General features: G+C 44.1%; 1 protein-coding gene across 6 annotated transcripts in view; it reads right to left on the bottom strand.

Moving 5' to 3' along the window:
- Window positions 1-12,191, bottom strand: part of sema5a (sema domain, seven thrombospondin repeats (type 1 and type 1-like), transmembrane domain (TM) and short cytoplasmic domain, (semaphorin) 5A) — a 92,785-nt gene that overhangs the window by 21,741 nt on the left and 58,853 nt on the right. For all 6 annotated transcript variants that reach the window (XM_040167027.2, XM_040167025.2, XM_078096557.1 and 3 more), the window contains exons 11-15: window positions 11,433-11,640; window positions 9,609-9,726; window positions 7,404-7,588; window positions 6,507-6,650; window positions 3,188-3,335 (exon numbers count right to left, since the gene is read on the bottom strand). In XM_040167027.2, the coding sequence (XP_040022961.2) occupies window positions 3,188-3,335; window positions 6,507-6,650; window positions 7,404-7,588; window positions 9,609-9,726; window positions 11,433-11,640 (803 nt within the window). The remainder of the gene's footprint in view (window positions 1-3,187; window positions 3,336-6,506; window positions 6,651-7,403; window positions 7,589-9,608; window positions 9,727-11,432; window positions 11,641-12,191) is intronic.

Genomic DNA, 12,191 nt, shown 5'->3' with positions numbered 1-12,191 from the left:
GGAATCTTGTCTTGTATCTCAAATTGCGCAATTCAGAGAAAAAGGAAGTCTTGGTCGGGACGTCCATGGGCTACACTGGAGCTGAAGGCTTCCAAGAATTACTTAATGAAAAAATGGGATTTATTTTCAAAAAATATAGTAGAGCAATATATGAGCTTCCCATGTAGGAAGACCATTGTGTGTTTAGCGTTCCCTGGTTGGCCCTGAACTGGAATACCAACCATGGTGCAGAATATGAGGATTTAATGGAGGTTTAAGAAAGGAATATTGATTTGCTGGAGGAGTGGCACGCAATTTTTACTTAATCCCAAAGATGGATTTTATTGCTGCAGCAGTTGTTAACAACACACAACTGATATCTAGCTGTGGAATTGGTAGCTCTACAAGTTTTGAAGGGTATAATCTTCATTTTAATATAATTTGTGTTAGACATATTTCTTTGCAAAATTGTTTAAAAACACAGCACATGTTTTCTGAGCTTATTTCTACTTGAAAAATGGCTCTGGCACCATTTATAATACAAGTAAATAGAAATATTTTCCTTTTAATAATGATTCATCCTCTTATCAACTCTTCAGTCAGCTTCACGCTGTGTGATCATCATCAAGATGGATCGAATGAATTACATTTATTTAGCAACACTAAAGTTTATCAACTTAAATGTAGTTATTAATACCCTCCATTCAAGTCTGACCATTATTAATAACATCCTGCCTTATTTATTTGTGAAAACAAAATAACCTTTCTTCAAATTATTCTGCTAACAGCAGAAGAAGAGCGCAGTACTTCACTGCTTGCCTGTTTTATTTACAGCCACCGCTTTTTCTCGCTCCTTGGGGGATACGAACCCGTAATGCAGATACGGCGAAACGGGAGAGACGGAGCAGCGCTGCATGGAGCTCAGACTGATGAGGTTGCAGTCATGTGACCTTTTGCATCAGCAAAATGAGCCCCCCCCCCCAGGACTAAATACCTCCACGATGATAAGACTGCCGAGGCGTCTGTCAATGACACACGGGGAAAACGTCCGGCAGGTTTCCACGAAGCAAAGCACCATTTTGTTTGTTTTAGGGGGGGGGCAAAGTGAGTATAGAAACTTTTGTTAAAATGAAAAATGCCCTTGACCTAAATGCCTACATGCTTCACTTGCGCTACTCGGTGTTTGGCTGTGTACTGTGGAGAGGATGGAAGCTTAGACGACGTTGCTTCAGGGATCAATAGAGAACCAAAGGAAAAGGTGTGTTGACCAGAATATTGTCACCAAACTTCCGTCCATCGCTGAAAACCTTTAAAAAATAAGTCGAGTTTATTGCAAATTGTCTGCATGAAATCCCAGTAAAACAGGCAGCAGATGTTGGCTCGTCACTGTTGATTAATGTCTGGCAGCAGCACATCGTGACAGCTGAACATTAACGCGCACATGTACCTTTTGCGCTACAACATCCAAGAAATACACAGCGTTCATCTTTTCGGGTCTCAGTAGGGGGTCAGTCTAAAACGGTATGTGTGATGACAGAAGCTGCAACCTGTGTGTATGTACGTGTTGGTCTGTGTGTGTGTGTGTTACCATGCGTGCGTGGTCTCCTTCTGTTTAATTTAAGATCTGTCCGGGGAAAGTAATGACAGACAGATGGTGCATAAAAAAAATGACTCCATCAGCCTCTTCACTACTTTGGGGGGAATGGGGGAGTCCTTAAAGAAATCAAAAGAATATTTTTCCCTTCTACTCAATGTTTGAGGGCAAAATCAACTTTATTGGGAAGATGCATGCCCGTTTAAAAAACTGTTTCCTGTCTTTCATGCGTTCTTTTTTAGTGGGTTTAAAACACATCAAAGCTTAAACATTGACATCTGCGTCATTCAAGCACCTTATTAGAGTTCTAAATGAAAGATAGCAAGTGTTTCTTTGATCTGAGTAAATATCCAGCTACAAACGCCGGTTACCCAAGCTGTCCAAATAAAGTTCTCCCAGGCAAAGAAATCTGCATAATTACAACCGCCGTGGTAACACGGCCCCAATTAGGTTCACACTGAAATGGCCGAAGAGACGAGGCGGGTGAACGAGGTGACAAAACAAACCCAAAAAGGTGAAACTAAGTAAATGCAACTGGTCTGCGATCAGGAGAAGACTCTCCTCTTCCCCCGACACCACCGCGACTACTTCAAATATCACATCTTCACACACAGAGTGACGGAGTTACTCCTAAGAATCGCTGCTGCGTTCCCAATGCGGCCCGGCGGAGATAATGGTGGATGTGCAATGAAAGAAATGCGATAGCTGCCGTCTGATGCCACGCTGTGTTTTTGTCTGTGAAGAGCTACAACGTGAAGGGAAGTCTGCTCTTTTTATTTTCGTTTTTTTTCTGAAGCTGCTAATGTGTCATGGGTAATTATCAAATGGTATATGCTCTTGAGGGTGGATTGCTTGCGTGGGAAGTTTCATAATACTGCCACTGCGCTACTTGGCTTCACAACAGGCCATCACACGACCTGCAGGATGTGTTTTTTTTGGGGGGGGGGGGGGGGTTGAATGCGATGTGACTGTTCAATGCTTCTTTAGCATTCTGCAGATAAAAAAGAAGATCCTTCATCCTTTTTAATTTGCCAGTGTGAATGGCATTAATCCCTAATCCTAAACAGGGATAACTCTCAGCCAACATTTGAAAGAAAAGTGACAAACAAACAAAAGGGATCCCATTTATCCGTATTCTTCAATCCATCTCATCCCAGGAACACAGGGAGCTACAGCTATCATGTTCATTCCTGCATGTTTTTACCAGGAATGTGGATTATAGATTGTTTGTTTGTTTGTGTGTGTGTGAAAATAGCATCAGAAATAACACAAGCATCATTCACATAATTCTGCAGACAAAAAGGAACGCTCATATTTCAACACACCCTTGCATCATCCGGGCTTTGGAGAAGGCGTTTTTTGGCAAAAAAATAAGCCCATTCATACGTGGAGCGATCATTGTGCGTGTGGTATTAAATATGCCTCGGTAATAAATGTTATTGCTTCTGCCACCGGATAAATATAGCCGGGGGGAGTCGGTCGTGTAAGATGTACCAATTTTGTCACCACCAACTGTCGGATTAAATCGCGTGTCCCTAAACAATGAACCCGCGGAGACAAAGACGGGTTTATGGACGGCTCCTGCGCGAGCGCTTATTGTCTGGTGTAACACACCTGACCACAGCCGGGACAGTCGTTGCCGTTCTCACAGGTTCTGCGTCGCGACTGGACGCCTCCGCCGCAGGGCACGGTGCAGCGTTCCCATGCCGACCAGGCCGACCAGTAGACGTGCGGTGGGCAGGGCAGGTGTTCATTACAGTACCTGGGAAGCGAGAGCAAAGACCACATGAGATCAGCACATTCAATAAGATTTATCGGACACCCTTTTGATACGTTGTTAAAGTTAAAATAATGATGAGTGCATCTGTTAATTAAGTGGTGCGTTGCAGTTACAAGATCTACACGACAGAAGATATACGAGGTAGTTAGCGAGCTTTGACAACAGAGCTTAATTTATACTGGGTACATAAAACTGGATTGTGAACTGTAAAAACGTTTCTTCTAAGTGGTCTGTGGAAAATGCTCCTTTATCCAACGGGGCACTAAAATTATATGTGGAGGGAACTGAAGATGTCACCACACTTTTGAGACGGTGCCACTGAATTTAATAAAAATAGCTACAAAGAGCATCACAAGGCAAGGATATTGGAAAAGGTGTGTAAACTTCACATAACAAAAAAGAAGAAAAAAACTCAAACGAACCCAACATAAAGCTTTGATGTGGAGAGAAAACGGTGCTCTTAGAACCAGAACTTGATTGAATCAATCCACCAGAGACGGCGTCGTGTATGTTTCTGTGCGTGGTGTAATGGCTGGTTTTGCATAAAACTACAGCTAAAATTCCATCTCAGATCCCAATGAACGTGCCTATGCATTCTGCATAATTGATCAATGCGCGCCACTAAAAAAGCCATCTAGATGCATACATAAGCCCTAATTACGTTGTTTTAACAAGACAAGAATACAGCAGAAACTCAAAATACTTAATTACTCTGTACCTCATTATAGAATAACGACAGACAACTGCCAGCCATATTAGAGCCACACAATTTATTTTATAACTTGTACGCATTCTATAAAAATTGCTTTTACTGCTATTGTGTCGTGTTTTGGCACATCAGTGCATTTGAAGGGAAACTGAGTTTTCTTGATGGCTTTAACTTTATTTCATTTCTCTAGAGGCTCAGTGGTTCTAAAAATGTCCAAATACTCTGTGATTGTTCACGGCAAATCAAAAGCTACTCCCTGTTTACTCCTGGTTGTAAAGATCCTCGGAGCACTGTGATCCATCTCTACTTTACTGATCTACAAGCTTGTAGTGGCATAATACAGTGGGGAAAGTGGACCCCCACACACGCACACACTTACACGTATAGACATTAATGCACCAAGGCTTGTGCACAGACACAAAACACCCTACTGCACCATAACTGAATAAAAAGCCGCAGTTATCAAGCGTAAGAGCTTCGAAATCATCCTCTTCTGTTTACCCCAAAACATACACAGCTGATTAGACTAAAACTGTAATTACTCGGACGATGTCGGTGCGCTGAGGGAAAAATCAACAGTCGGGTCATAAATGTGAGCATTAACAAGCCAGATTTAAGCCGGTGGCGCTGTCCTGCATGGCCGCTCTCAGGTTTATCTTTAAAGTTTCTTGCAGCTGCAAACAATCAGGGCAAACCTGTGAAAAGCTTATTGGCAAAAAGAAAAGGTGAGAGATTTAGTATTTCTCATTTTTTTCCCCCTTTCGTTTTTGTAAACATGTGTACTTATGAGCACACACCAAACGCATGCAAGTTTGAACATAAGTCTTGCAAGTGAATCCGGACGGGGTGCTCGACATGAGAAGAACAAAGTGAGTTAGTTAGGCTTATTAATATTTCACAGCATTTTAAAGCTGGTACAGATGAGCTGTTTCCCACATGGGCAACTATGAGCTACAGATGTTTTTGGACTTCATTACACGGGTTGAACATTCATGAGAAGATTTCACAGTTTTTCTAGCAGCATTGGTGGTACACATGCCTACAAAAAAACCCAACATTTCAGCATCCCTATCTTATCCTTGTCTCCCTCAGGCAGACTTACTCTAACACGGCATAGTTCATCTGTTAACACATTTTCTCGATCGCTCTGCCTTACTGTCCATCCCTCTATCTCTCCCCGACACACACACACACACACACACACACACTAAAACACAGAGAGACTCTCAGTCCTCCCTCACAACGATCTCTTTCCAGCCCTCACAGCTGCCGCCTAACTGGCCTAAGGTGTCTTAAAGAACTGAACAGAGCAAGTACTGAGAGCAGGAAGGGGAGATGAAACAAAGGAGATTAAAGCTCAGGAGAAAGAAAGGAAGGAAGGGAGTGAGGGAGGGAGCGAGGGAGTGGCGTGGTGTGGTTCGTGAGAAACAGGGCTGTGCGGGCTACTCCATTTATTTTCCTCAGAGTCTCTGGCGGAGCAGTCCTTGACAAAAGCACTGCCCCACAAGGAGGGGCATCAGCGAGGAAGAAAGAGGGAAAATGGGAGGTTAGGAGACGGAGAGGGGAAATGAAAAAGTGCAAAGAAAGGCGTGAAGAAGGGTGGTAACATAAGGTCCATCCTTGAAGGCCATATCTTATTACTCATCCATCACAATCCTGTTTCTGTTGCCGTGGCAAAGATTGGTTAAAATGAATTTCTGCTTTTTGCTCTCCTGTACCCTATCAACTGTATTTATTTGGACTTTTTTTTGCCTCTGGCTCTGATTCACAACAGGAGTTGGATGAAAAACATACGTAGGATGCCTTTATAGATACAGAAGTGGGATGCCTCAGCTCATTGAGAAATATCAGTTCTACATGAATGGAAATAATGTCATATAGCCACTGGCGTCTAATTATCGAACACCATGGAACATGTCACATCTTTCCTCAGCCCCTGTATGATTTGGCAAACACAGAAATAAAGTTTGAACCAGAAGAAAATTGAGGGACGAATAAAACTTTAACTTCAGAAATAGGCGTATCTTGACCTGATCTACCTGGACTGCTTTGTATTTCTCTTTGTGCTTCTTCACATACTTAGTCCTTGGAAAACAGATTTTTTTTCAGCCCTAGAAGGTTGCTTAGAAACCACACAAACACTTATATAAAAAGGCGATTATTTCTACTGCAAAGCCTCAAAAGCTTCAAAAACGTATACTCGGTCTGTGTGCGAAAGCCAGATAATTACCCAAGCCCAGGCCAATCCCACTCATTCATTAATTGCCTGTCACAAAGTTCGTCAGAAATGATGAAAAAAAAGTCATGCCATTCCTGAGTGAGGAATAGTCTTCTTTTTTTTTATAGCCTGCACAGAAATACGAACGCGCATCACAGCGTGTATTTGCTTTAATTGGTATGCGTGAATGCATTCATAGATCCGCGTGTGCATTTGTGTGTTATACCTCTCCTCGCGGTTCTGGCCCACACATACTCGCCCGCCGTGGCGAGGGGTCGGGTTGCTGCAGGAGCGCTGACGGACCTGGAAGCCGATGCCGCAGCTGGTGCTGCAGGGAGACCAGGAGGTCCAGGGAGTCCACGCTCCGTTTCTATGGAGACACACAGGGACCACATCAGTCCGATCAACTTCAGGTAAGAGTGGTGATGGTGGTGGGAAGAACACAACAAGGAGACTACGGCAAGAAGATACCAACTGTTAGGTGCATCTCAGGGATTAATCACACCACGAGCCGAGAAAACAATGAACAGTGATGAATAAAAGATCTATACAAAGCAGTTCTATGTCATGGCTTTCATATATATTCTGTTTCTGTTTTCTTTGTCTATTTTCTTTATTGCTAGTCAGATCATTACATTTGAATGATTTAATTTGGGCTCTGGTAACTTCTTTATTAATTAGACTCAAAGAATTTGATGAATTATTGATGGATGGTAAATGTATTTGTTTTCTAGTCCTCCAACCGCTCAAAGCGCTTTGATGAAGATGATCCCTAAAGGTTCTTCTGTCATGTGCACATTGCCTCTTTCATGCAAGGGTATGTTTGATGCACAGCAGCAGCATCTTAGTAAATTCAACCTTGAAAGCATTACAATCAGGCTGCAGCTGAGAGGAACCACATCTGTTCAACACCCGATTTGCTACAACACTTAACCACTTAGTATGTATTAAATAAACAGTAATGTCTATCTAATACTAGTCAAAGTCCTCGTGTTTGCAATAATACTTGGCCAATCAGACAGAGTGGAGCTCTTAGCCCACAATCATCTTCTCTATTGTACATTAATATTTGTAGCGCGTGTTCAAAAAAAAAAGCGCAGATGTGTATCAACAAAGAACGTACCTGGAGCAGTTTGCGACCTCCACGCTGACGCCGTAGCAGTGCTCGCCTCCACACTGAGGGGCGGGGCTATCGCAGGTTCTCGTCCGACACAGACAGGACCCGCCCGTGCTGCCTCCGTCGCTATGACTACACGTGGACCAGCCAGACCAGGCGCCAAAGCCTCCGTCAACGGTCACATTACGGATCTGTTAGAGATGAAAAGGGACAAATAAATAAAATGGGTAAGTAATGGCTTTTGTCTGGGCTGATGCTCTCAGGAATGTTTTGCTCTGGGAGACGCAGCTCACGGCTAGATGCAAACAGAAATCAATTTTCCTCAAATAGATGCAAAAATAACTGCATGACCTACCAACTATAGCAAATCCCAAATTGAGCACTTATATGGACAGGATGTGCTGAAAACACGAGGACGTTATATGACAATTGTCTCAGAACACAACGATATTCAGACAGGCAAATGAAAACTGCGAATGGCCCCATTACAAGAAAAGAAATGGGAGGAAACAAAAGTGGCAGCATAAATAGATATCTGAACCAAAACAGAATGAAACAGGAAGGCTCAGATATCACAGAAGCTATGAATTACCAGATACAAAAAAGCTTTGTGTGTGATTCAGAGGTGCAGATGATGAGATACGTAGCTGCTACATTTTAGGGTGATTTACAAATGCAAAGAACACAATTTTGTACTTGGAGAAAAGAGAGCATGATCATTAGCTGCTTTGGCCGAAGTAAAAATAATATCTTCCCTTTTCCCTTATTGGTAATTGCAGAGAAGAGAACATCTGCATAAATGGGCTGCCCTTGAAAAAGACAGACGGCATCTTTAAAAACACCAAAGATGTGTCTGTAACTATATATATATGTATATGTTTGCCACTAAAAATAGGTGAACATCTAAATTAAGTATTTTCTACTGGTGGGAAAAGAACGTGTGTTATTAATTTCATCAGCATGGTAAAGCAGGGTGACGGATGATGAAAAGCACTATACTTTATACAGCCCATAGGCTCCATTGCTGAAATTATAACAGTTTATTTGTTATTCTACGCATGTTGTTTGTAGAGTGATGGTTAGTTAAAACTACTTGTTACTGGCCACACAAATATAGACGGGAATCTGTGATGCCAGATGGCATATGTGAAGATGTTGATCTCTGCCTACACAACGTGTGTGTGTGTGTGTGTGTGTGTGTGTGAAATCTTGACTGCAGCTCAACACTTCCCCACTTTACAGGAGAAAGCAACAGAGCAAACATTCAGCGTGTTTAGCTGTATTTATAAAACTGTTAACGGACTCATAGGGAGTGAAACACTAACTGATGAATGACAACTTCTTGTCTTCCAGTTGTCACGTCAAAATGTTGCACACCACATTCCTCTTCTGGTCTGGCTTCACAAGCCTTGTTGTGAAGCCAGACCAGAAGAGTTAAGTGCATGAACACATATTCTATTACCAGCGTGAGCAGTAGTATTGCCACATGGAAATACAGAAAGAGATTGGCGGATCCTAAACATGTTCACATGCTTTGACGTATCTGACATAAGAAAATAATTTTGAGCTACAGCCGGTCGTGATTTTGCAAATTCATAATGTGTGTCTGTTCATGCGCACATGCATGTAACATTCTGTGTTTTCCATTTCCATCTGAAGGCATATGAGAACACAGCGTTTCTGCCAGAGCTCTGCAGACAGATGCTGCTGGGTGCAGCTCAGTGGCTTCATTGCCAAATATTCTTCTGGACATGAATCCACATAAAAGAGCACGCAGCCACGTAGCACTCAGAGCTGGTCCCGTCCCCCTAATACTGCTCCAAAATGTGGTGCATGTTAAAATAATAACGGAGGAGCTGTTTTGCTAACGAAGAAGCAGTCAGAAGGCGAACGATTGAGGCTGCGGCCCCGGATCACATCCCCGGCGGACGTGTCGCTCACTTAAAGTCAAGTCGTTCAATCCCAAGGTGCCTTCCTTTGGCGCACATATTTTTGTCTGGATGGTTTTAGGGGATGTTGCCGGAGCGAGCGAGCGAGCGCGCGGAAAGAATACAAAGCAGGCCGAAGCTTTCAAAGCGTCGGAGCCACGATGAACGCGAGTGATGTGAAGGGGAGAGCGACCGTGAAGGCCGGTGACAACTGAGTATTCCACCGGCTTTAACGTTTCAAAGTAAGCATATACAAGCCAGGCAGCGTCTCCGTCATACTCACAGGGCATTTTGTGATGCTTTGCTCCCATTGGCTCATTCTGACACTTTCCTCCAGCGTGGTACATTTCTTCAACAACAGGTCCCACCCGCAGTACGGGTCCCTGGCCCCCACGCAGGCTCTGAGAAGACAGCAAAGTTCCACTTTAACGGGCTCTTATGAAGCGGTCATGTGAAAACAGATAGCTCTGTATGGCGGCAGGATATGGTATCTAGCATCAGGTTGAGACAAAGCCGGGAGATTAGGGAAGCGGGAGATAAAGTGTTCGGAGAAGTGATGGACAGAAAAAGCATGAAATGGGAGAGATGAGATAAAAGAGAGAGCACAGAAACGGGGGAAGAAGGCCAACGTTTAAATGTGTAGAAAAGAGAAGAGCACAAAGCAAGTTGTCAGCCTCAAGTGTCAGAAGAGGAGACAGATAAGGAAAGGCAGGAGAACATTAATAAGAACATTAATAAGTATCTTGCGATGCTCTACAATGCTTACGTTGGATCAGCAGCCTAAAATCATGTCTTTACGCAACGTGCTGACTGATTTCTCAGGTAATCTGCAGCCAAGCACCAGGATTATAGTTTGGAGCACGCACACACACACACACACACACGCACACACACACACACACACGCACACACACAAACACACACGCACGCATCTCTGACTGAAACGCCGCATCAGCCCAACGAAGATTCAACGTGAGTATATTGTAGGAAAGAAAGCGGGTTCCCTTCTGGCCGCATCTGCTTCACGTGGTTTGCTGAACGCAATAAAAAAGCCTGATGTCACTTTTTTTCTGCAAGTACGAGAGTCTGCGGTGACCGCACAAGGTCAATTATATCAGAGCCACATCGACGCAGCATGACATGCCCCTAGTTACATATATGACTGAGGTTGTCTGTGGGTTTCATAACAACGAACTGAGCACACAAACACCAGTGTGAAGGCGCAAGATCATAAGCACCCATCCATGTGAGAATGAACAAAGGAAAACTGGCTTGCTTGCGCACACACCCGGGAATACACGGGGTGGCTGACATAACATCTATGTGGCTCTGGAAAAGATGAGCGTTATGTACCTGCGCGCCGACAAAGATATCAGAGGGGACGACAGCTGAGTGGGCCACACCGCAGACAGAGGCGGCCTCCTTTAATATCGAGCAGGTAAACCTCAAAGACCTATCGGAGATAAAAGCCAGTAACGCCCCCCCTCCCCCAGTGCTGCAGCCGCCAGTCAGTGTGCGTTGTTATTTTAGCCTCCAAAAGGAGGAAATGCACGACAAAAGGTAATGAAGCGACAGCTGTAATATGAAGCCTGTACTCTTTTGTGTATTCCAGCTCATTGTGCGAGAGATAAGGGATGCGGGTGTGATTCCTGCGTGCGGCAGACGGAGGGGATACCGATCTCGTGGTGGGTCTCGACACTCGGGCCTCTGCTCTCACGCCCTTTTCCTTTGGGAAAAGGCTTTTGCCCAGTCGAAGCGTCTTCCAGACAAACAGAAGTCAATGCATCTGCACAACACACACACACACACAGCTACAAGAGAATTGTGCACGCCAGGCAGAAAACGCACAGCGCGATGACGGCGAGTGGAAGAGATTGAGGCAGACATATGGAGGCCAGCCGTGGGCACCTCCAGTGGTTCAAACGGAAGCAGATTTAAAAGGGTTTAAAATATCAGCCAGGGCCCCTGACCAACAAACCGGCCTGGCTCTCTAAGATAAAGAGCATCTTATGGAAAGTGGGGGCTTTAAAACTTTGCTGGGTACACATTTGCACATTTTTGACCGCTTCCGTGGTGATTAATGGTGCCGGTTTGTGCATTTACTCACTCTCTGCTCTTGTGGTAACGGCATCTCTTGAGCGGGATCTTGATGACCTGGTCCCTAACACCCACATAAAGCTCACTGCGGCTGTGCAGGATCAGCAGGCTTCGGATCGGCTGTCTCTTCCTGAGCGGGAACAACTCAATCTCCTCCAACAGGCAGCTCCCCGTGGACTGATTGAGAGGGGAAAGCACTTTTCTGATAGTACCGTAATCTGGGAGAGAGAGAGAGAGAGAGAGAAGGGGGGATGGGGGGGGTTGTTCACAAAGAGGGAGGCGTTTCTTTTTATCCTCACAAGAAAAAGTAAAGTAGCTGAGAGGAACGGTCAAAAGAGCACCGAGTTTAATTTGGGAAAAACAACCAAAAAATACATCTCGGGTGATCGATGTGAACTCACAACAATCATCCTAACAGAGGTTTTGAAATAAGACCGTTTTTTTTGTCAAGCTCGGTTACGCCGCCAAAATGGAGTATTGTTTATGCAACCCCGGGAACTGGTACTATATGGCACATTGATACATGATTTCTGGCTTATTTTGAAGGGATGTTACACGGGAGGAAACCGCTTTGTAGTTCTGCGAGTGCACAGTGTGGACACCCATGGCAATGTTAATGCGTCATGACCCTGATCTTATATAAGGAAAGGCCCTGGGAGATAAAGTTGGGCGCAATTTCTTTTGGGAGAGCATAAAAAAAAAATCACATATACAATCTGCTGGGTGAAGAAAAAAGGTAATTAGGTGCACAGTAATGCATAAGATAAAA

The sequence above is a fragment of the Gasterosteus aculeatus genome, chromosome 21 (assembly GCF_964276395.1).
Source record: "Gasterosteus aculeatus chromosome 21, fGasAcu3.hap1.1, whole genome shotgun sequence".
Taxonomy (NCBI): Eukaryota; Metazoa; Chordata; class Actinopteri; order Perciformes; family Gasterosteidae; genus Gasterosteus; species Gasterosteus aculeatus.
The sequence above is the reverse complement of the archived record's forward strand: the minus strand, read 5'-3'. Positions and strand labels throughout refer to the sequence as shown.